This window comes from Parasteatoda tepidariorum, chromosome 1 (genome assembly GCF_043381705.1).
Source record: "Parasteatoda tepidariorum isolate YZ-2023 chromosome 1, CAS_Ptep_4.0, whole genome shotgun sequence".
Taxonomy (NCBI): domain Eukaryota; kingdom Metazoa; phylum Arthropoda; class Arachnida; order Araneae; family Theridiidae; genus Parasteatoda; species Parasteatoda tepidariorum.
In genome coordinates this window covers 69,614,789-69,640,896 of record NC_092204.1, presented here as the reverse complement: position 1 = coordinate 69,640,896, position 26,108 = coordinate 69,614,789, and the positions used below count along the sequence as shown (strand labels likewise).

The 26,108-nt window shown below is 26.6% G+C and overlaps 1 protein-coding gene across 3 annotated transcripts; it reads right to left on the bottom strand.

The window, feature by feature from the left end:
• Positions 1-2,188: 2,188 nt before the first annotated feature.
• LOC107439016 (WD repeat-containing protein 26) lies at positions 2,189-25,348 on the bottom strand. 3 transcript variants are annotated; one of them, XM_071181962.1, is made up of 14 exons: positions 24,861-25,348; positions 22,116-22,215; positions 18,463-18,519; positions 17,862-17,998; positions 16,565-16,662; positions 14,539-14,695; positions 12,751-12,889; positions 12,126-12,266; positions 11,822-11,941; positions 10,293-10,438; positions 9,484-9,562; positions 7,372-7,501; positions 5,475-5,654; positions 2,189-4,142 (listed from the first exon to the last, which is right to left on the bottom strand). In XM_071181962.1, exons 1-14 carry the CDS (start codon positions 25,055-25,057, stop codon positions 4,108-4,110), a joined length of 1,716 nt encoding a protein of 571 aa, XP_071038063.1. In that variant the 5' UTR covers positions 25,058-25,348; the 3' UTR covers positions 2,189-4,107. The 3 variants fall into 3 exon arrangements, with proteins under 3 accessions (XP_071038063.1, XP_015906957.2, XP_015906958.2); XM_016051471.3 differs by lacking the exons at positions 2,189-4,142; positions 5,475-5,654 and adding an exon at positions 5,928-6,189 and having other exon boundaries at positions 12,751-12,892; positions 24,861-25,335; XM_016051472.3 differs by lacking the exons at positions 2,189-4,142; positions 5,475-5,654 and adding an exon at positions 5,928-6,189 and having other exon boundaries at positions 24,861-25,335.
• Positions 25,349-26,108: the final 760 nt, after the last annotated feature.

The following is a 26,108-nucleotide window of genomic DNA, read 5'->3' as shown; positions in this document are numbered from 1 at the left end:
TCCAACTGTTTAGTGACTTATTTATATGAAAATCCCTAACCTAAAAAGAGCTCTCTTGTAAGAAGGCTGTAACACTAGACTTCCGATTTTTTTAAATATATATCACCTTATTCTCTTATTCATCTCCCAATATATTTTTTTTATTGATACTTGATTTAAAAAAATGGAATCATTCCCTTGCATAACTTCATTTTAGCAAATTATGAAGTTTTTACTATATCGTTACTTCTAAATCTTGAGATCTTAAAACTTAAATTCTATTTCATTAAGATTTTTATAACTTTTTAGATTTTATAACAAATTTTATATGAACAAAATTTTAACATAGTGTCCATGATCAATAAAGTTATGGTTAAGCAATGATCTAGAACAGCAGTTCTTTATTATTTTTGGCTATGGGACCATAAATGATCAACTTTCTTTCTAAGGAACACCACCTGAATAAATTAAACACAATTGTGAACATATTAACTAATATAAGGCTTTATTTTGAAAATACCTATTAAGAAAATGAAATTTTTTTATTGTTTTATTATTAATAATCTTTCATTAATATCATGTCCCGCATTTAAATTCACAGTCTCAAAGTTTTATCTAATCTATTTATAAATTTGCTTTTGATGTATATATGCTGAACATAAACAAAATAAACAGAACTAAGATATTTTTTTAAATGAAAACTAAAAGAATTGTAATAAACATTGAAAATGGTCAATAGGAAAACATATGATTTAATTAACGAATAAAGTTATTTCATTTTGAATTGAAAAGTGCAATGAGAAATACCCCTAATGTTAATCTAAATATTATTAAACTTTCCAAAAATTTAATAATATTCCTTTCTGGTTTAAAAAAAAAAGTCTTAACTCTCTAAACTCCTTTCATTTTTACAAGAAACCCTAAGGTTCTGAAGAATATTATTTTGGAACGGCTGATATAGAAAAAGAAACAAAATAAAGTATATAAAAACTAAAGAATAATGGCTTTTTGTAATATTGTAACTGACTGAAGTGCCACTTGTAAACATCAAAAGCACCGTGGATTGGTCACGCCTGATGTTAATGTTCTTAGTTTTTATGTGTTAACAAGGTATGAATTATAATTTAAGCATAAAGCACTTTTAAATCAAGAACTAGGATAAATGAACCATCATGAAATACTACCAAAATTTATCTTAAATAAGATAGAAAAACTAAAAGCAAAAGGGAACTCCTCGATCTTTTCAACTGGGTTGCTTTCTGTAAGAATAAACATAATCCAGCAATATTAATTTTTTTTTCCTTCATAACTTTTATATTGGCTAGAATTTATAAGCATAGCACCATAATTAAAAATATTTTAAACCTTAATTGCTCGAATTTGTAACAAAATCTGCACACAAGATACCTATTACACAAAAATATATAAGTGTGGGAAAATTCCAGCTTCTGGGAAATACAAACAACGCTAGATCTTTTAGTACAACAATACAAACAAATCCTTATTGTAATTTAACTAGAAGCTGCTAGTATCTATGCATGGACTAACCAAACTTGGACAGTAAGTTCTCTCACATATTTTTTAACACATGTTATTCTAAGGAGATTAATTCGTGTTAATGTGTGTTACTTAAATTGTACACGCTCTTTAAATTCAGCTGAAAAACATTAAATAGTAACTTCTAGTTAACTGAACAATTAATAATAAAATCATAGTGGTACATATATATTTAGTAAAGACAAACCTATCACACAACCAGTCTACAATGATTTCACTTTTAAGAATCAAGATTTTTTTAAGGCAATGAATCATAACATTTTCTGGAAGTAATTGGTGTCTTTTGTACTATGAAAGCTTGCCTTTTCCCATACTAACATATTCTTTAATCAGTTACATTAAAAAAAAAGAATTAAACAAATGAGAGGGGGAGGATTAATTTCAATTATTTAAAACTACAAGAAATGATGCTAATTTTTGATGTGAAAATTTTGAAGATAGTCTCAGATACGGCACTGATTTTACATAATGTGACACTTTATAGAACATGTTCATTTTGTTCATGTGCATATTAATTTAAGAAATATTTTTAAGAGTATAAATATATACATTTATGAATGACACGATAGTATTGGAAAATTAGAAAAAATAGCACTTATTTTCTTGTCAGCGAAAAAATTTCATTAACTTTAAAAACTTAAAAGCTGGAACATTTTTATATGATAAAACCAGAATTTATTACAAAAAGTTATCAACTTAAATGCAATATAAACATGATTATTTTTTTTTTTAAAAAAAGTAACACTTCATACAATAACATTCAATTTAGAAATATAATGAATTAAAAAAAATAATAAGTAGAGATATAATTTCAACAAAAATAACTAAAATTCAATGAAAGGCATTTGATGATATAACACCTGAATATTTAACATTTTAAAGACAAACACATTAATGAGAAAATATATTTTAATCTTTGATTATAGTAATTGTCATTACACAATTCTAGACAAGTACTTCAATGTTTAGTATCAGCTGTACACTTTACTTATGCCCCGTTAACTGAGATAATAATGCACAGAGTTAATAATAATGCATTAATAAATAAATTCGTTGCTCTGAATCGCTTTATATCTAACCTCAAATAAATAGTGAAAAAAAAAGCAATTAACATTGCAACAAATGAATGTAAACATAAACCTCTATTATAATCAACAGAAACAACAAAGAATTACAAAAGTTAGTTTGATAAACAGTAAAACCATTAGGACATTATATTTTTAGAAAGGGAAACAACTGATAAAAACAATTAGTAATTGTTTTGAAAATTAGTATCAATGAATACAGGGTGGATATAATTTAAGTTAACACATATAAACCAACACAAAGTCCATTGTGGTGGGTAGAAGTTGATGAAATTTTGCATCAGCATCACATGGACTATAGGAAAAAGAAATCTGTTCGACTGATAGATAGCACTTTTCAGGAAGTAGAAAGGATGCTAATGTAATTTAAAGTGGTTTAAAAAAAAGCCAGTAGTACTGCCTTCTGAACCATGCCAAGAAAGCACTGAAAATGGCAATTGCTAAATTTGACGAGATCGCAGAGAAAGAAGACAGTAGTGGCTTTCAAATGAAGCTATAGATCATGTTGCTACAATAAACCATTTTGAGATATGGCTGAACTTCCCAATATGCTTTTTGAACACGCATTTGATGAAAATGGAATACCTATTGACGCGGTATAATTAAATAAAGCATTGAATCTCTAATTTGTATTTTACACTCATCTAAGCTTTTTTTTTTTACACCGTTAAGTCAAAATTTGAATAGAAATTTATTTAATTTCTTTTTCTTACTGTCCCGATAACATGCACATCCAGTATCATCAAAATACATCGATCAGAATGGACTATACTTTCCTGCAAAGAGTTAATTATGACCACCCTGTACAATAAATAAGTATCAACTTTTTAAAGAAAAGTAAAAATTAATGTTTGCTAAAAGTAACGCTAGAAGGAAGGGAAATTTTAGAATAAAAGCTATCCTTAAGAACAACTTTTCTAAAAACCATTGCTTTACAACACTCACTACCGGTTATAGTTTGGACACAATGTTCCAAAGACAAGGTATCAAACAACATCTAAATATCATTTGTAAATAATATGAATTTTTATATACATCAAACTTATAACTGCCAATAACGTTTACAAACCATAATATAATAACATGAAAAAAGCTAAAGAAAAAAAAGAAATTTTTTTTTTTTTAGTAGGTATAAAATATTTTGCACATCACTCCACACCAGCATACTACCAAACTCTGACTATTACAGCAAACATGTTCGGAAATATTCTTCTTAACATAGGCACAATAACTTTGCAAAGTTGAAAGATCTCAACAAACACGTCGCAGTAATTATGTGTGTCGTGTTCTAAATGTAGACCTATAGGTTAATCAGAGATGGGTTGTTACAACAACACTTTTTTATTTAAGAAGTGGTCCTTTTATTCTGTTAATATTTCCATTTTTAAAGACACACTGTGGATAATTCACTGGTGGATATAGGCCTTTACAGAAGGATATCTGTCACCAATGGTTTATAAATACAGGTTCCTACACATGCGTTAGGCTATACATTTGTGTTTGATATACTTATGGATTGTCCTGAAAGAAAGAAAAAATTTATGCATTAAAACTATAAAACAAAAGGCAACACATTGAATTTATACAGTCTATGAAAAAAGAGCAATAAGAAACTAAATATTCAAAGCATTGAAATCATAAACATTTGTCAGATAAATATAACAGTTTTGCTATTTCATACCAATAAAGATGTTGCAACAAGCTAAGATTGATTAAAAACTTACTAAGAATAAATATTTTGTGGTGATGATAACAAAAGATAAAAACATTAAAGTTCAGAACATATATTAAAATAACAGTAACATAGAAATTTTGATGCTACAAGGGTACACTGTTTTCAGAGCGTAATAAAATACTGAAAAATGGCAAAAATTGATAAAACTTAAAACTAATCAGTCTACAAGAAAGTGGGAGTTTATATATTTATATATCATTTTTCTGTATTTTATTATGCACTGAAAATAATGTTCCATTGTGAAACCATAACTTGCAGGCTATTGCTATTTTAACTTTATTATTTTAATATATTTGTGAATTTGTTACTCATAAATATCAGTTGTTTTTATCTATTAATTAACAAGTAATACAATTAGTTCAACATTAGTGATAAGGAAAAAATACTAACTTTTTAATGCACAATATTAACATTATCAAACATTCCACCAAAAACTTTTAAGAAGATATTAAAACCAATGTGAAGTAAAGAGATATATAGTTTTGAACCAAGCATCTCTCGTTATTAAAGATTTTTGAAGAATTCTTAAATGAAATTTGCATTTCCAATCTGATATTCATATTAAAAAAGTTCAAATATCATAAATATTAAATAAAGAAAGATATGCTTGCAATTTTTAATTCAGTGGGAGAGACTAAAATTTCTTTATGTGCTTTGATGGAAAAACATTTTTAACAAATTTTTGAATGAGACAAACTCATTATTTTACTGGAAGGGAAAAAAAAACATATTGTTTTATAAGATCAAATTTTTACCTACTCTCGCTTAAGTCAATTTCATGATCACAAAATTTTCCAACGAAAAAAAAAAAAAAAATCATTTAATATTCTAATAACAGAAAAAAAATTGTCTTAAACAAACTTCATTCTCCAACTCCTTCATTCACACTTTACTATGATTTTTGTGTTATAAAATAAGAAACCTACAGATAAGAATCTTACACATTAGTCATTTCATTCACAACTAAAAAAGCTTAATTTTGCAATCCTATATACTTAAAAAATTTTTGTGATTGATGATAAATTGCCATGTTATATTTCGATTCACATGATTCTGAAGGCATTACTGTACAGTATATATACATAAATAGAATTTTAATAAAGGAAATAGATATTTACCTTTGTTTGAACGGTACCTTTCAGCTGGACCCCAGATTCTCACTGTTCCATCATCAGAGGCACTAGCTAGCATGCTGGGGTAGGTGGGATTCCAAGAAACACAGTTTACAGTGCGTGTATGACCAAGAAGAACAGCTATTGGCATTTCTCTCTTAATGTGCCATATGTACACTTTGTTATCTGTCAATATAGATAGATTTTACTTTGAGATCTTTAGCNAAAAAAAAAAAAAATCATTTAATATTCTAATAACAGAAAAAAAATTGTCTTAAACAAACTTCATTCTCCAACTCCTTCTTTCACACTTTACTATGATTTTTGTGTTATAAAATAAGAAACCTATAGATAAGAATCTTACACATTAGTCATTTTATTCACAACTAAAAAAGCTTAATTTTGCAATCCTATATACTTAAAAAATTTTTGTGATTGATGATAAATTGCCATGTTATATTTCGATTCACATGATTCTGAAGGCATTACTGTACAGTATATATACATAAATAGAATTTTAATAAAGGAAATAGATATTTACCTTTGTTTGAACGGTACCTTTCAGCTGGACCCCAGATTCTCACTGTTCCATCATCAGAGGCACTAGCTAGCATGCTGGGGTAGGTGGGATTCCAAGAAACACAGTTTACAGTGCGTGTATGACCAAGAAGAACAGCTATTGGCATTTCTCTCTTAATGTGCCATATGTACACTTTGTTATCTGTCAATATAGATAGATTTTACTTTGAGATCTTTAGCATACAATGTTTTTAAAACACACTGATAAATAGGGTTCACATCAGTAATGAAAATTTAGTGGTCAAATAGGACCACCTAGATATTCATTTAGCAGTCCAAAAATTTAATATGGTAGAAAAAAAAATTCTACTTTGCAAATACATAGTTCATGTTATGGCACACATCAAAAAATATTAATTGCTATCTATATAGTAATAATAACTAATTAGGTTCAATATCCCATAATGATTAAAGATTAGTATCCATTAAAATTAAGTGTAAAAAGCTTAAATAATATAAGTAAATAGATTAAACATACAGACTAAAATGCTGAGACCAAATAAATAAAATGAGAAAGACAAAGAACTAACAAAATATTTTATTATTAAAAATTAATTATCCAGATATTACAAAATTCAAATTAAAAATTATAAAAGTCAATTATTAAAAAATGCAAAACCCATTATTATAAGCAAATATATTGTTAGTACTTGAATGCAAAACACAGCACAACATGTAAATTTGGAATTTCAGCATTTATTAAAATATTTTCAAGACAGGCTAATAATCTGTAGCTAGAATAAGAATAAATAAAAATAAAAAATAAATAAAAAATTTTAAGACTAACTTTAAACACTTAATAGCATAATGGATAACTGTCATTGTTAAATTTCTATGATTTTTACAAGATACAGTTTCCTTTATGATAATTATGATCAAAACCGTGAGAAAAAAAATCATTTTTTTTTAGAAAACTAGCTTGATGACTAAGTTGTAGTCTAAGTGTGCCTTAACAAGGAATTTCATTTTTTGAAGAGCAAAAAGTATAAGATTAGAAAACAATAAAAATAAAAAAAATACATTCAGCAACATGAAGGCAAGAAAACAACCCTTACAGGAAAGTTGCTATCTAACATGGCTAGTTATCCAAGATTAAATGCAGAATTACAAAAATATTGCTACATTTTTATGCTAAATAATTATTTAAAAAAATATTACTACATTTAGAAAAATATTACTACATTTTATGCTAATTAATTAAGATATATTAATATATTTAGAAAAATATAACTACATTTTATTCTAATTACTAAAAAATATTACTACCTTTAGAAAAATTTTACATTTTATACAAATAATTTTTAAAGATAAATCTTGAAAATACCTTCACTTCCACTAGCAATGAAAACTTGATTGACTCCACCAAAACAAGAGTGAATGGTATAATATCCTTGAGTCACACCTTGAAACTTTCGTACTAAAACCCTGTCTTCAATATCCCATAGATGCACACCCTGCAATAATAGGGAAAAAATATATGTATTAATTCAATTCTTCTTTTTCTTGAAAACATTTTCATACTATTTAAAACATAACTCTTACTGAGTAACTCTTACTTCTATTACAATATACTAAACTTCACTATTATATTTAAGTAATAAGATCGAAATTTTCTAAGAAATTATTACCAACACATTTTTAAAAAAAAATCATATATTTTAGAAAAGCTTGCATAAGTCCACTTAGCTAGAAGATAGAGCAAATTGCTGAAGTAAAAAAGATAAGTTTTCTTTAGTAATACTGAAATGCAAAATTTAATTAACACTCCACAGTTTAATTTCTTTTTGAACAATAAAGAGACCATAAAAAATGAAGTACTAAAAAATATATTATTAAAAAAATTGAGAAACAGTATTTTCTACATTAGTTTTTCATAACCTCCATAATTATGTGGTCAGACTATATGGTCATATTCTAATAATCTAAAATTACTATACAGGGTTGCCACTCAAATCTGGAAAAAAAATTCTCCGTGTTTTCCCTGTACATATTATATACAATATATATTAAGAGGAAACAGAATTACTGCACTCTTCTGTGAGCTATATTAGGCTCACTATAGTAGTTTTAATTGCTGGAAAAAATTAGAGAAAAAAAGGAACAGTTGAACATACTTAAATAATGCTATAAGAAATGAAATAGTTGATATAGTTGGAATATCATAACCTTTATCCCATAGATTAGGCATTGACCCTGTAGCAGAATTTGTTCGAGCTATCTGCGACAAAACTCTCTATCATTAATATTTTTCTGCAAGATACTTTTAATAATACTAAATATATATGTTACAAATTTAAAATAACAAAAACGCTGGGTTTACAAAAAAAATACCATATAATTTTTTTTAATAAAACACATAATTTTTTTATTCTAATATTATGGGTGATATTCTCACACTTTTTATGGAGTAGGTGGGACAAATTATTTCCTTTTTCACATTTCGTAAATAATTATCATAATGAAAAATACAATTAAAAATCATGAAATCCGTAGTAGTAATTGCTGAAAAAAAGATCGACGACAAAATCACGTGGATCGGGCTCCTCATATGCGTGTTTCGCTTCGAAATTATGTTGTTGTAATAAACAATATTGCATAAAAAATATCGCATATAAAAACTAGAGAAATTAATGGCAATAATTGCCAAAAATTCGATAGAATTATTGCCTCAAAAAGGAAGTACTCAAACGCATGATTTGAATTTTCCATATTGTTTGAAATATATCGGGATATTTAAAATCCACGGGAAAACCAATATCAATAACTGTGGAAAATACAGTCAAAACATTACATCAATTTAGGATACTATTGTTGTAAATTAAGCACGTCAAAAAAAGATTATCTAAATGCATGAATCAAATATTATGTCAAATTTCTGTAGAAAAGAAAAGTAATTTTGTTTTTAACCTTTCAAAAGAAAAATATTTTTGCAACAATGTCGCTGTGATTCTGCTACGGGGAGCATTGAGAGGTCACCATTTTTTAAAAGACGAAAATAAGAAACAAAATTCCCTGTATTTTCCCACTTTGTTAAGAAAAAAATCAAAATTTCCTGCATTTTCACTGTTATTTTAGGTGATATTTAATTTCCCTATATTTTCCAGGATTTCCTGGTTCTGTCTATGAAGTGGCAACCCTATTATAAGATTTTTATTACTTCTTTCAAACAGTATCTTCAAAATATTATTGAATCAAAAGAAATGTTTCCTACAGCTATAAAGAAAAACCTATCAATGCATAATTGAATTTTTAATTGTCCTTTTTACAAGAAAATAAAATAAAAAGCAAATTTTATTAACAGATACATAATATATAATAATACAAAATCTACAAAATGGATTAAAATATTTTTTTAAGTTGCAAATAGCACTTAAATAAAAATATCATACATTTATAAAGTATACCTATAAATTAGTGATCTAAGAAAAGGTCATACCTGTGTAGCAACATTCAATAAGGCCAATCTACCAGAATCATCACAAGTGAAAGACATAACTGAATGCCCTTCTTGTAATCTGTAAAAATTGCACATTTTATAACTAAGAGTAAAAGAAGTGTAATTTAATAGAAACAATACCAGAACATCAAATGGAATAAAAAATAAATAAAATAACATGAAAGGAAAAGACACAAAGTTTGAGTCATTGTACTAACAAAGGAAAGACAGGGCAGTTTTGGAATTTGATTTGGGGTAGAAGCTGAAGTGGTTTAGAATTATTCTTATTTAAATGGATTGCAAATGAAAACTGATAATATCATTCAATAAAGAAATATTTGCAAAACATGAAAATATTAGCAGAAATATTTAAATTTAAAAAATTAAACAAATTTATATAAAAAATAATTATTATTTTTTAAAAAAAATTTTTATTATATAAAAATAATTAATATAATAATTTAACAAATTGGTTATTTTTCATTTTAATGTTCGATTAAAGCAAATTTGCAACAAAAAAAGTATTTCTTTTTCCTTTTAAAAAAATATATGCTGAAATTTAATTTTTTATTGTATTGGACAAGAAAAAGAACATAGGTATAGAAATTGAAAATATAGACCTGACAATATTTTTCATTTTAACCATGAACTGTTAAATGAACAAAAAGAAAAAATAATAATAAAAAGTAAGAAGTGAAAATACTTGATAGCATTAAAATAATAGGACAAAAAAAATTAAAAAATAATTTACTTTCAAAAATTTAATATGATCATTATGTAGCAATGCTTACTTTTAAGTACAAACTTACATATTGAAATCTGTCAGGTCTTCAAAATTGTAGCCCCTGATACGATGATGAGTGTCAGCAGCTAAGACTGTTTTACCATCCTTTCTACACCACAGACACTGAACACGAACACCTTCCCAAGAGTCTAGAACATTACCATCTAAATCCTATAATAGTATAAGTAAATAAAAATTATTATTATTATATATATGTTTTTTTAAATAACATAAAGAAAAAAATATTATCTATGAAGAAATGAATATTGCATTAATATGCAAAATTCTGTATTAGTGAAATAAAAGTTGAAGCAGAAAATAGAATACCAAACTTTTTTAAAGAAACTAACAGTTATTTTCATTTCAGATCTAGCTACATTGACTAATTGCACTTCTTTTCAGATAAAAAGTTAATTAATAAATATTGAGAATAGTATATAAAGGATTTTGTTAGACTCGAAATTACAAATAAATATTAAAAAATTTAGGATAACTAATACTGCTAAAAATTAAATTTTGTGTTTAAAATGTTCATTATTCGTTTGCCTTGAGGTGTTTTGTTTACATTATTATGACATTTCAAATATCCTTAAATTTTAACTATTTAATATCTGTCCTCCTTCACATAGCCATAAACACTTTTTTTAATACATCCGTTTAAGAAAAAGCTAACTATATTCATATATAAAAATACAATAGGGGTCACATTATTGGCAACATTATTGGCAACATATTGGCCACATTATTGGCAACATATTTTTAAACTTTTTTTAAAATTAAAATAATTTTTTTACAAATAATAATAAAAAAACTAAAACAACCAAATTTTTACAAAAAATTTTTTTTACTTTTTTAACTACTGAGCACTCAGTGTTCAAAAATAACAATCAAAATAGAAAAAGAGATAAAAATTTTTCCTTCTGATGTACGTTTCATTGTTAAAACTGTTTACCGAACTGCAACTTCTGTTCTCAAAATGTAGTTAGTTTTATTACTATGAATAGATTTTTTGCTTTTAAGTAAATTATCAAATTTTCAGAAACAATTACTTATATTATCTAACAGTTAGTTAAAGCTATTTTAACTGGGTACATTTATTTCTCTGTTGAAAGATACGTACTTTGCTTCACTGAATATTATTTAAAAAATATAATAATAATAATTTATCTAAAAGCAAACTTAAACAAAAAGTGCAGCAAGCTTCTGAAGAAAATTTTTTAATATTCTTCTTTCATACCAATGGAATACCTGCAAGTGAAGTAACGTTGCATTTCTTTACGTTTTCAACTGTTTTTTTCATTCTATTTCGAGTAAGCCAAATCCGTCAAGTATCAATTCACTTAAGCAACTCATTCTATATCCTTTCACAAGATTTCAATTCTTTTATTATATATTTCTTACTTAGCATAAAGACAGGCATGAAGCCATGTAGAAAATAAACAAAGTAATATCAAAATTAATAACAGAATCAAGACAAGTTACAATGAAAGTGGCAGAAAATAAAAAGTTTAACAAATTTATGAATATATAAAAATCAAGAAAGTCTAAACTTACACACTGATAGAATTGCCCTCTAGTTCCACCGCATACAAATCGTTTTCCATCTTTATTCCAGGCACATGTAGTTAAGCTATCTTCAGGAGAGTGGTTCATTTTGATTCGAAGACCGCCAGTCTTTAAAAAAAAAAATAATAAAATTAGAAGCATCTTATACTTTGGTGTAATTTCAAATCCTAAACAATTCAACATTTATTTAGCACAGAACAAATAAATCAGTATTACAGAAAAATTGCAAAACATACAAATTAAAATGACATTTAATGAAAAAAATATATAAATACTGAAAAATAAATCTTACAGCAATATTCCAAACCCACAAATCAGAGGAATCATCAGGACCACACGCTATGAGATATGTATCATCAGGACTCCAAGCTAAAAAGGAAACCCCTCCAGGATGGCCTTCGAATGTTCTTCGATGCGTGAGTTCTAGAGTATCCTAACAGAAATATTAAAAAATGAATAAATAAATTAAATGAAGTCTTTACTATAAAAAATAACAGTATTTTACTAACAGTATAAAATCAAGATCATTAACTAACAATAACTAAATGTAACAAGTAGCAGCACTAAAGATCTGGTGACTAATTAAATAATGTAGTCACCAAGTCACTAATCATAACCAAGACACTCATCATGTAGTCACTAATTATATAAGATAAACTTTTTGAAAATGGAAAAACTGATTGGTGTCAAATCACTTTAATTTTTAATTTGAAGAAATGTGAGTCAACATATCATTATCCGCTTGTAAAAATACATCCATTATTTTTTACATAAATTTCCATCAACATTTCATGTAGGTATTTAAATATTATGAATACTATCAGAAAATATTTTTAATAATCAAGTCGAAAGGTACAGCTACTTTTCTCATAAATTAGGGTTGCAAAGTAATTTTGGAATTAACTAATAATACTTACAGGATTAACATCCCATATGCTCACAGTGGTATCTTTTGAGCCAGTAGCTAATTTTTTACCATCATTAGAGAAACGACAAAACCAAACTTCATCACAGTGATCTTTCAAAACTTGAACAGTCTCACAAGGAAACTGTTCCCTACAGTATAGAAGAAGAAAAAATTTACATACAAAAAACTATTAACTACCTTAAAAATTTTAAATATACTTATCAAGCATTTCCTTATTAAAAAAAGTCCCAATTACACAGCCTGAAAATCAATATTGATTTTAAAATTAAATAATTTTCTAAAAATTATGCATATGAATATACATATGTTATTATAGCACTTATTCAAACATTACACAAAAACTGTACTATCATAAGTTATTGTTATGTATCTCAACCATTTCATCAATGCTAAAATTAATAAATAGAAATAGTACAGTTTTCTGATAACCCAAAACACTACTCAAACAAGTTTCAGAACATTAAACAAATTTTTTTTTAAATATTATTTATTCATTTATCTATTTTTACAAAATAAGTAGTTATTCAATAATTAAAAATTATGCAATAATTATACATTAAATTTTAAAAAATAAACTTTAATCTTATTATTATGCCATTTCTTTTCAATACTTCTCAGTTTTTTATCTTAAATTAGACCAAAAAAAGATAATAATAATACATTTATACTTTATAGATAAATTTATGATTGGGTGATTATATGAACATCTCTAAATAATAGTTCACTAAAAAAAAATAAAGTTAACCTTACTTTTTCTCTTATCTCATTTCTAAAATAGTACACCTTTAGCTTATTTCTGCTCACAAATAAAAAGCATCAAAGGTCACATAAGTTATGTAAGGCAGACTTAAAGGCTCTATAGCTAAAAAATGCGCAAAAGTGGTGTTGCATCACTATTCAAATTAAGGCTTTTATGTAAGCAACTGCAGTTGGCAAAAATGATAATTCAAACAGCATCTTTCCCTTTCAACGAAATTTAACACTCTTTATTATAGTTTATATAAACCAATACACAAATTTTATTTTTTTGGAAAATGTTTACCTTAGTGAAAGGTATATGCAAAATAAAACATCAGCTAATAAAAGCAGTAATAGATCATTGGTCTCTAAATATCATTTAAAATAACAAGAGTCTAATATAAATTGTACAGTTGCAATTAAATAAATTTTTCCCAATAACTCCGAGGTCAAGGAGCATAAGACTTCACCAACAGCATAATGGTGGTAATATGGTTTGCAATGAGCACCGATTGCTTCTGAGACAAGCTGGTACCCATTGATTTGAAGCTTAGTAAACTTCAAGCCACCAGCAGAAATAGAACCCAGTTCTACAAAATGACTTATTACCTAAGCCACCATACTATCATGACCCTTATTAGAGTAATAAAGACAATGGTATTTTGATTGTTATTGCTACAGAAACTTTCAGAAAGGAATAAGTTTATGTTAGTTTGCAACAATATTACTATTTACTTACTATTAGCTTACTTACCATTATTATTATACTTACAATATTATCCTAACATAAAAAATGCACTTTAAACATAAATTACTTTGGTTAAGTGCAGATAAGTTTTGAATTTGCATAATATTGAACAGTAGAAACGACTCTTTACAATAAAAACCAAGTTTTAAAATGAGAATAATATTTAAATCTACAGTACTTTGCAATTAACATATCATTTGCTAAATTCTAAATTTTTATATGAGTTGATACTTTCTTTTATTAAGGAAATGCTAAGTGATAAGTTCTGAATGAATAAAAATTAAAATTTACTTTGTACAGGTGTGGTCAATCAGGAGAGAAATATTATCTAAATTACTGTCAGATTTTGAGTTATGGTAAGGACATCTATCTTTCTGAAGCTCTACTGCTTGATTTAAAAGGGTTTGAAGCCTTCTTGGCGGTAACATCACAGAAGGAGGAAGGAAAGCTAAAAAAAAGAATGCTACATGATTAACAATGTACCAATTCACGTATCTGGAGTTTAAACTAAGAAAATAAATTGAAAATTTTTATTGTTTGATGAAATACATATATTTTTAAAAGATATAGTTATTTAATTTTTCTAAAGTAAAATACTTTTTTCAGCATCATTAAAAACCATTCTTATTTCTTATTATTGTTTTTTTTTTTTCGCATTTCACTAGTTATGCAATTATGTAAATTATTATGTAAGAATGATTATGATTGTTAAGTTTTGTACAGAAATAAATCTATAAATGAGGATTTCTGAGCCTTGAAAAAAAAAGAGAGTCTGAAAAGAGGCTAAATGTTAGCAAAAAGAAATTATTAGTAAAGTAGAAATAAGGATCATTGCAATCAGGGTCTGCTGGTTTGAACCAAAGTGGTTAAACCAAGTGGGTTTAAAAAAATAATTAATAAAAACAAGCTCGTTTTATTGTTTTAAATATTTTTTATTATTTAGATGGATTTTTTCAGTTTTTCAAAATGAAAAAGATTTAAAATTTTGAGTTTAGTTCAAACTGGGAATCTGTATTATTTCAAATAAACATAAAACTGCAATTTTTAAATGTTTAGACAGAAATGGTTTCCAACAAAAATATCTTTGTTAAACAGGGTTGGCATTTTATCTAGAACACACCTATTTTTTTCATTAGAGTGGAAGAGAAACTGGAAAAAATCAAGAAAAACTAGATAAAATGATCGAAAATAAAAATGACCAATACAATTGTTTACCGTTAATTGTTAAATCATAAGCATAATTCAATTTTAAAAAAATTAAATTTAAAAAAGTTACAGAAAATTTTAAGTTTTTTCATTTATTATTTTTTTAAAAATTATTTATTAGTTTTTTTTTTGTTAAGAATTTTGAAATCCATATATCATATTATCTAAGAATTGATTTAAATATTCATGCTTAACATTATTTGATTATAAAAATCTGTATGCTATTTAGAATTAAATATGTGTTTTTAGTAGTATCTACGTTTAGTGTGTGATTTGTTAGATTAATTAGAGTTATTAATAAAATTTCCTTATTTTATTTTAATAGTTCTTCATATAATTATAAATAATTATAATAATAGTTCTTCATATCTTACTTAAGTTTTACTATACTTTTCATTTTGAGTAACTTCAACCTTTTTGCCNTTAGTGTGTGATTTGTTAGATTAATTAGAGTTATTAATAAAATTTCCTTATTTTATTTTAATAGTTCTTCATATATTTATAAAATTAAACTTAAGTTTTACTATACTTTTCATTTTGAGTAACTTCAACCTTTTTGCCCACTCATTATTTCATGATTCGATTCAATTGTCAATCATTTGAATTTATTACTATTAATTTTATTTTCTGGTAAATATATACTTCTATGGTGAAGTTTCAGTTCATTGGAACCATGTGATTGTTGTCATATCCACTCAGAAAATAATGTGTTAATTTTAAAATAAACTATTATTTGTTCATAACTTTTTCGTTGTTCGTCATAATTGGCATTGGATCATCATTGGTATTCATTCTAAATTGGCATCGTAGCTATCTTGCACAAATTAAGAAGAAGAAAAAACCACTTTAATGTGCATCAAAGCTAGTTCAATTGTAATATAAAACAATTATATAAAAATAGAAATCATTATATTACAAATATATATANCCTATATATATATATATATATATATATAGGATATTTAGGTTAGGTACTTGAAAAATAAATTAAAACAAAAATTATTATGTTGATAAATTTAAGCCTGACTGATAAGTAATGAAGAGTTAAAAAAAAGTACGTTATATCCTTCATTCTTAAATATATTCTATTAAGAAAAAATGAGAGAGTAACCTTGAAGTTTTTCCATCAACTTTTGCCTTGAGTGCACTCCTTTTCCATCCCAATGAGACATTCTTCTCAGTTCCTCTCCAGTGCTGCACATCATATAGCTAAATAATAAAATATCAGAATAAGTCAATTTTTTAGAAACATCAATATGATTCAGTAGAAAAAAATATTTTAAAACTCTGGATAAATTGCAATTTTCAATCTTCAGATAAATTCCTTGTGTTGCAGCTGTTTTGAAACATGTCTAATTTACGTATAAAAATTTTGCTGAAAGAATGCTTTTCCCTATTTTTAGTTATAAAATTATACAAACCCTTCTCACTTAATTCCAGAAATAAAATTCCCACACTTTTCGATGTATTTTAAGAAAATTCATCATAATACTACACAATATTTTATCTTAACACTGAATTTTTTCATCCAAATATAGTGATTTTCCCCCCATTTTTTATTATAAAGGTTATCATGAAACAATTTTACTGAAATGTGGAATTTTAACAACAAATAATTGTAACATATATTAGAATTAATTTCAATTTCAATAACTGATTACTGTTAGACTGCCCATTTCCCAGGAATGTTGAAGGAATTTTCTAAATTTTTGTTAAAGAATTATGATATTTTTCCTGACTCTTCCCTGATTTTTAGAATAAAATCAGATTCTTTAACGATTTCATAATTCCCTTGTTCTTCCCCCCAACTTGTGGGAGCCCTAAATATATATACTTTTTCTTATTTTTTTATTTTACAAGAACTGTAGATCTGGGTTCATTGTGATGGAATAAATATCCAGATCCTTCAAGTTCTTTTGATGAAATTTTGTGTTCATCAAACAATAAAGAAAAATGGATGCACAACTTCATTTAAATTTTTGAGACATTAATAAATTTTTTTTCATTATTTAATAACATACAATATGCACAAGTCAATATCCCAGAGTTATACATGTTGTACAATATATAAATAGCTCAATATATTTAAGCTCTTACAAGAAATGATTAAAGGACTTTCCCAATCTGTTCCTTGTCTAAAATAAAATAGAGCTACACAACAATGAATTTAGAATAAAGGTCTAGAAAATTTCCATGGCCTTTTTTCCAAATTCAATGATTTTCAAGGACTTTTGAGCTAATTTTAAAGATACAATTTCACCTGATGCTGCGGAATACAAATTAAGATTTTAAAAATAAAAGGGTAATTAACAAATCCACTAAAAGAGATTTTTGGTCGATACGGTACAGATTCTGATATAATGCATGCAACATGCACATATAATCACAACCACTAGCTTTTAACTTACCTACTCAATTCATGTACTCTATTAGTGTTAAATCGAAGAGGAGTCAGTTCATGTCTTAAACACTGAAGAGCTTCAAGCACATGACCATCTTCTAAATATTCTAAATATTTCTGCTCCAGAAGTAAAAATTTCATTTCCTAAAAATAATGTTAAAATAATTATTTCACAAGCCTTGACAAAGCACTTAATACATTCTTTTCAAAAATTAAGAGTTATAAAGAAATACTGATTTTAATGATATTCTGTTATTAAAAAAATCTGCAGTAAGTTGGGAAAAAAACAAATCATGGAATACTAGTAACACTTGCTTTTAGCACAGTACCTAAATTCTATTTATTTTAAATATTTAATCATATAAACAACTTAAAAGCCTTAGATTTGTATATAAAATTCAATGTTTTCAAACAATAAAACCTGTTTTAAAAAAATTTACTATCTCCCTAAATATCTGTGAAAGGAAAAGAGCAAAAAATGCATTTATTGATCATGCAATTTGTATAGTTTTTTTAAGTGAATTTTTTCATTTGGAAAAGAGCCAATTATTGTGATTTTACCTTACTACAAAACAATAAATAAAATAAAGGTTTTTAAAACTACTTACGACCAAGGAATGTTGTGTTTCCAGTAATTGCTTTAAATCACCCAGATCTGTTTCAGCCTAAAATAAATAAGATCTGTAGATAATATCTGTTCAGAGAAAGCTAGGAATAACTAACGCTACTTAAAACTTATGGTTTAACTTTATCATAACTAGCAACTCAAAAATACCAAAAACAAACATCACATAATACCCACCTATATTATATAAATGCATTATTACATAAGTTTTAAACCACCATTAAACATAAAATTCATTTTTTCCAACGAATATCTTATAAGCGATTTATGTAATAATAATAAACTTGATAAATAAACTTTTCTCTAAAAACTTTTTAGTAGTTTTCAAATTACACCTTATTATGACACGAGAAAGCTCTTACTCCAATAGAAGGAGCAGATTGAAAATTACATTGGCTCCAACTTTTCTGATGTCAATGAAAAAATGGCCTTCAAAAATTGTTTTTCTGAGATAAAGGAAACAGACATGGAAACAGGTATGGAAACAGATAAAAAGATTTATCTCAGAATATTATTATTAATCCTTCAGATTCTAAGAATTAAAAATAATATTAATTCCAATAGAAATTTAATCTGCAGAAGGAACTGCTAAAATAATTAAAAAACATTCAATTAAAGATAAAATTACAATACTATCCTTATTATGACAAAGATATCAGTACAAGAGTTATGTTCTGTTGTGCAATAAAAAAAATTCAATTTTTTAAAAAGTTGTCTGAAAAAATATTGGTCTTTCGGATCTATGTTAATTTTAATTCCAAATACTGCTACTTTTTTTAAAATAAAGTAAGAAAATAGAAATGAACAACATTTCGTAGAATATATAATTATGTACTATTTTAAATTTGTTACAAGCACAATGAATGAATCATCTAAGATAGTGAAAAGTTTTCTACGGTCATTAAATAAAATAAATATATGGGTACAAAATTAAACACCATATAGCCTTAAATCCAGACTTAAAAATGAGAAGAAAAAAACTTTGAGAACAGTAGACTATCTTCATCTCTATTCAAAACACATTTTTTTAAAAACCAAATTACCATAACTGAGATATTAAAAAAAATTACAGAAAGAATTTTAATACTAGCATCAACCTTCCTGTGGCTAAGGGTGCAAATGCGGCTCTTGAATGGTCAAGATACAACCCCTAGTCATCAAACCACAAATTAATTGGAAAAAACCACATAACTAGTATATGAGATTTTACAGCTGCTTTGTAACTTTAAGTTAGAAAAAACACTCAATTTTCGACAAACAAAATGTAGAGTCACTATTTCAAGGTGTCAAAAGATTTAAATTTTTCAAAATTTCAATTATTCTTAAAGAAAATTATCTTCAAACAAAGCAGGTTCAAAACAATTTTTTTTCTGTTAAAGAAAAGATGTTATATTGCATTATAGAAAGCAAAATATTCAAATTTCAGAATATTATATGCATAATTTGTCGATTAAGACAAAATGAGGGTCTTGGAACAAGAATCAAATATGCCTGAATTTTTATTTAAAAAAATTTTAATGCATTTTTTGACCATGGACAATATAATTATTTTAATCAGTACAATAACTTGGCAGATACGTAACATCACTTAGGCCAGTGTTTCCCAAACTTATGACTTTCATATACCCTTTCTAAATTTTTCTTAGTGCGGTGTACCACTAATAAAAAAATGAATACATTTTTTACTTTCAAAAAATTGCACAAAAGTTAAAAATCATAACTGGCTGTTGACACCACTAATTATTAACTGTTAACTCTGCAAAAAATATCCAGTAGAAAAATACGTAATCGTAAATTTTCATGGCTAACTTTGATTTTAAAGAAATTTTCATTTGTTGCAAGATATTTCGCTTAAGAGCGCGTACCCCCGCTAAACTGTTCCTGTACGTACGCGTACCATACTTTGGGAAACACTGACCTATGCATAAGTTAAAAGATGGTAAAATATTGGTTACTTTCATTACTGAGAACAAAAGAGTATATTGCATCTTTTAATCGGTCGGCATTCATGATTATAGTAAATTTCTTTACAAAGGATTTAATTAATTCATCTATCATATTTTTCTTGTTTGGAAACTGCATTCCTTCTTTGTGTAATTGTTCCAATAGGTGACTTAATGAGAAGTTAAAACAATTTTGGCATTCACATTCTCATTGATTTTATTTTAATTTAGAGTACTGAGTTCTCTAGACAACCATGTTGCTTAATGAAATTAGCTACTTGCGAATAATGTGATATATATACTTATAATAGAAATTAAATATTCAAGTGGATAAAAGAATTTTCTTTTCATTTCCGTCTAAAAAAAAATTTCAAAAGAAGTGCAGCATTAATGAGATATAAGCAGTGTTCCAAAAATTAAAAGAAATTTTGGTAGCCAGTAAAAAATATTTGCTCTCTTTTATTGCTATCTTTTTTTTCTTTAGTTATCAGATTTGAAATTTTTTGGCATAAAAATCAAGCACTTACATTTGGAATACTTATTGCAAAATATATGATAACAAAATATTATAAAAAAAACTATTAAAGAAATATCACAATGATAAAAAATCAATAGAATGAAAAAATAAACATTGATGTGTAATTTCTGAGTATAATATTCCTACAATGAAATATATATTTCTGTGAACCAGAGATTGCATTAGACGCTATAACAGTTTCCATATTATTACGGCTATTAATTTCCTATCGCACATTTGAATAACGACATACTCAATCCGTAATGACTTGATTGTGAATCCATGCTGCTTATCAAAAGGTGAACTTCGTATCAGGTATTTGAGTCATTACTTTTGACACATTTGATTTTCATTTATCTATTTTTTTCAGTTATTGCTACGGATCTCTTTGTGGTTTTTATTATCATAATATTATTAAAGGTGTACAATTCTAAACACTAGCATTTGAGTAATCCCCTTTCGATTTGATATCAACATTTACTTGTCTTAGCATTATTTATTATGAATCCATGAGGTTCTTTGATCACTATTTACCAAATATTGCCAGATTTTCACAAGCTTTTTTAAAGTTCTGTTTTCTTTTTTTTTTTTTTTGAGTCAATGTTATTACAAAACTCAAAATCAGAAATTTAAGGAATACCTGGCAGTTGAGGAATACATGTTTCTCCAATGATTATTGAAAACATGGGACAGTGTTGGGAAAAAAATATTATATAAGCTTAATTCTCAAAAATGATTTTTTCATTCAAATATTTAAATGCAAAAAATGGCAAATTGTAATGCAAAGCTGAAAATACAGCCGTTAGTTAAAAGTTGTAAGTAAAAATGTCCCAAACCCTGCTTATAAGTACGAAGTTTTATGTACTTATGATTTAAGGACCTCATGTTATAATGTTCATTTTTCTATGGACCATCATTATATTCAGGGCAAATTCAATTAGCTTATAAAAAACTTAACTCATTGCAGAAATAAAACATTTTCTTTTTCATTCCAACTCCTACTTCTTTCAACAACAACAAAAAAAAAAGATTTGCATCCCTAGTGTATAGTGTCCCAATCTCCCTCAATATTATTTAAGAAGATGAATTTATTAATGAATAAATTAACAAATAAAGAGCATTATGGATAAGTACACAGTATAAAAATAATGTTAGCCAAAGAAATGATGTTAATACCTTTGGCCAGTCACCATCCATAACATGAGCTTGAAATTTGGCAGCAGATGGATGATCTAATCTACAGCCAGATTCTTTCATTAACTGTTCAGCAGTACGACTAAAATAAGCACCATCAAGTTATAAAAAATTCTTACAAACCAGACATAAAAAGGTATTTTGGTTTAAAATATTACTTTAAATTACATATTCAGCATAACTAATTATGAATTATAACTATTGTTGAATTAATGTCAATTCTTTTATATGAGAACAAGAAGGCAAAATTATTGAATAATTAGACAATTTTAAAGTTTGAAAAATGCAATGTAATTATGAATCAAATAAAGTTAAAACAATTCTTACTCACTACATTTTAAAAAGTATTTGAACTTAAAATAATATTATTTTAAATTATTTAATAAAACTGATTTTGAAAATTAACATTGAAATAGTGTCAATTTTGTAATAATAATGCCAAACTATTATAATAATGTCGATTCTATAATAATAATGTCAGTTCTATAACAAATGTTTGACCATCAAAGAAAAATGATTGAATAAGTAGATATTCAGGGATCTGTCCAGGCCGAATTTGCTACCGTTTAGCGGTACCTTCACAAATTCAACTTTAGGAAAAACGGTAGTTTCACAAATTTAACTTTAGGAAAAACGGTAGTTTCACAAAATACTTCTTCCTAAAATTTTATTTTCGCATCCCTTAAGAAATGATAAATCCATATTTTTGTGTTAATTTTTTAATATAATTTTTAATTTTTCACAAATTATGTCTAAATTTGCACAAAATAGGTACCTCTTAGAAAAACCTGGACAGACCCCTGATATTTTATCCTTGAAAATACAATTAAGAATGTCCTGGAGTCAGATTCTACCTCTACCATCTCTCATTTTAACCAATCAAGAATTACATAATTGTCATTATATTATTTGGGTTATTAGTTACTATTTTGGAAATATTTTTGTTTCATTTTATTCATTCAAGTGCATTTTATGAAATTTAAGTTACTTAAATTTCAAGTATTGTTAAAAATGTCATAACTTATTAAATTTTCATTTCAATATGTTTTGGAAAAGTATTAAACTTAAAAATCAAAATTTGGTAAATTCTATAAGATACATTTTAATGAATGAAACCAAACAAAAACTTTTTAAATTCTATTTAGTAAGTTTCCTTCCTTCCTGAATGGTTAAACAAGTTAGGGTGGGTCCTAGTCTTTGCTGATAATTTCCTCTAAATAATCCTACTTTAGGCATCTGTTTCAATAATTTTTAATTTAAAGATTTCTATCAACATGATTGATCCACCTTTGAGTGGATTTTCACCAAAGTTCTTTCTTTATGGATTTAGACAAAAAAAAAATTCTTTTTTATCTACTATCCTCTACATTCCAGCCACATGACCAGCTATTTTGTGTCTCCACATCTTATTGAAATTAACAATAAAAAACTCTTTAAATATTTTGCAAAATTTTGAGTGCAACTTTTTCTTCTAAAAATATTCATTCACTTGAATTCCATAAAGAATACTTGAGAGTAATAAAAGGGCCTCTTCATTATGTGCTGTTGATGCCCTAATGCATACAGGTCTTAGGTGACTTTTACACATCATCAATGACGGTCCTGAGTAAGTTTTTCAGGACATAAAAGCATCTATTTAAATCTTTAATCATCTTCTAAATTAGAGTCACATAATTACAATTATTGATATCTGTTTCTTAATATTTAAAAGTATTTTTTTAAATCTTTTCTTTTTCAAAAAGAACATTTTGAAAGTCTAAAGCTAGGCATACCTACTAGTAGTTAAAAAAGAGGAAATTGGGATTTGTATAATTTATTAAGAATCAAATGTTAATATAGTAAAAGGACAAATAGAATCTACCTCCAGGACATTTTTAACATTTGAATGTTAAACTTCAGTCATATAACTGTTTATAAACAACATCATAAGATCAGCAGGGCTTAAGAATTGAAAAGACCTTGAAATAATTTCAAAAATAAATAAAAATCAGTTTGAGATGAAAGAATATTAAAAGTAAGAATATGGTAAAAGCATACAGTTTGATAAAATTTGCTTCTGATTAAAACATAATATGCTTTTAAAAAAATCGCAATAAAAAAAGGCAATTTTTTTTTCTACCTATAAAGTTAAAATCTTATTTACAGTTTTGCTAATTGTATAAGAACTATATTTAAACTGAATACGATAATAAAGATTTAGACTTAACGATAATAGTTTTAATAATATTCGCGTTAGCAAAATTTGTCTATTTAACAGTAATTGAAAAAATTATAGAAATAAGAAAAATTTAAACAATTCCAAAGTAAAGTTAGTTTATATAAAGAAAGAAAAAAAATTCGTTATTGTGTTAACAGAATTATTTCATTAGGGATCAAAACTGATTCTCTTTGTTTACAATCGTAGATCACAAATTTCTTCGATGAATCGAGTAATAACCTTGAAAGTTATTTTGAAAAATGAATAAGTATTTAAAATAACATGCTCCGGATAAGTTTGACAGTTAAATATGAAAGAAATTAAAGTTGTATAGCAATTTAAAAGTTAGATGTTCTAATGTAAATCAAAACAAAAAGAATGGCTGCGCATTGTTGACATTAACGTTAGACTCATTTGTATTGTAAAGATATGTTTCAAATTTTATTTTATTCAAATTTTTATGTTTGTAATATGATATGGCTGTAAATAAATAGGAATTAGGATAGGTTTAATTGGTTTTTGTTTCGTACTTTAATCCTAATCCTCGAAGATGCTGGCCTATTAATCGTATTATGTCTTGATCTGTTTGAGATCTTATCTTTGTGGAAATCGTCTTGTGAACGTCTCCATTAATTTCCACATTTTCTTCAAAGGAACAAGTACCGTTTTGCAAGTCATTACTAGTAGAAGCTGATTCACCATTATGACAACCATTACTGGCTTGCATGTTAGTACTGACTGCAGAAAGGCGCTGCTTTTTAAAGGGTGGGGGAGATACTCCACCGTCGTCGGAATCTGCACTCGATGCCAGGCTTGCTAGAAATGCGTCTTTTTTAAATCGTCTTTTAATTTCACTTTTAAATTCTCAAACGATATCCATCAAGGTATCATGAAATACCTCATGCACTACGTCCCTGATTCCACGAACCACCATCAGCTTTTATAAACATAGCCAATAGCAGAATCTCAGCTGTAGCTTCACTATCAACTACTACGTCACGAAACGTCACATAGATTGAACGATGGGATAGAAGAAACACATATTTAACAGATGGCGCTTTTGTGGATCGGAAGACAGCTAGAAAAGTCGTCAACAGGCACTTGAATTTGGTCTGGTAATATTTGATATTAAAAGTTTGGTCTCCTCATAAACGTTATTTTGTGTAAATTTTCCCTATTTTCGGAATTACTTAAACAAGTAAAAAAAAATATGGTTCATAATAAAACTAGTTTCTTCATTCCATGTAAACTAAAACATAGATCGCGATCGCAACGCTTGAGTACGTCCTCTAGCGGAGCCTGAAAATATCAGACATTTATTTATTAAGTTTTCATTAAATTTAATAAGCCACAATAAAGAATGAACGTTGCAATGCTACACTGACGACATTTCCAGAGCAACTGAATGACTGTTCGAATGGTTCCTCTCATACAGTACAACAACGCCCCCTGTAGCGTTGCGATCGCGAATCAGGATAGTTGATAATTTGTTTATCATTTAATTCATTGTTGATCGTAAAAATTTTAATCATAAGGTTAACAAACTTTGAATTTAATTTAAAATGTTATTTTGAATGCTAAAATCCAACGTTAGAGAAAATTGGCCGAAATTGGCCTTGAAAAGAAATTCAAAATTCCGACTTTTTTTAAATTTTAGAAACTATTCTAATTTATTTATTGGTTGATGTTGATGTTAATTTACGTCGCACTAGAGCTGCACAATGGGCTATTGGCGACGATCTGGGAAACATCCCTGATGATGAGCTTCTCACGAATCC

Excerpts from the sequence above, each read along its gene's own strand:
- LOC107439016 (XM_016051471.3), bottom strand. The coding sequence starts at position 25,057 with ATGCAAGCCAGTAATGGTTGTCATAATGGTGAATCAGCTTCTACTAGT. Across the intron at positions 12,893-14,538 it reads ATTGACCACACCTGTACAAA|TAGGGAACAGTTTCCTTGTG; the intron begins GTAAATTTTAAT and ends TCTTCTATACTG. Across the intron at positions 9,563-10,292 it reads GACCTGACAGATTTCAATAT|ATTACAAGAAGGGCATTCAG; the intron begins GTAAGTTTGTAC and ends CAATTTTTACAG.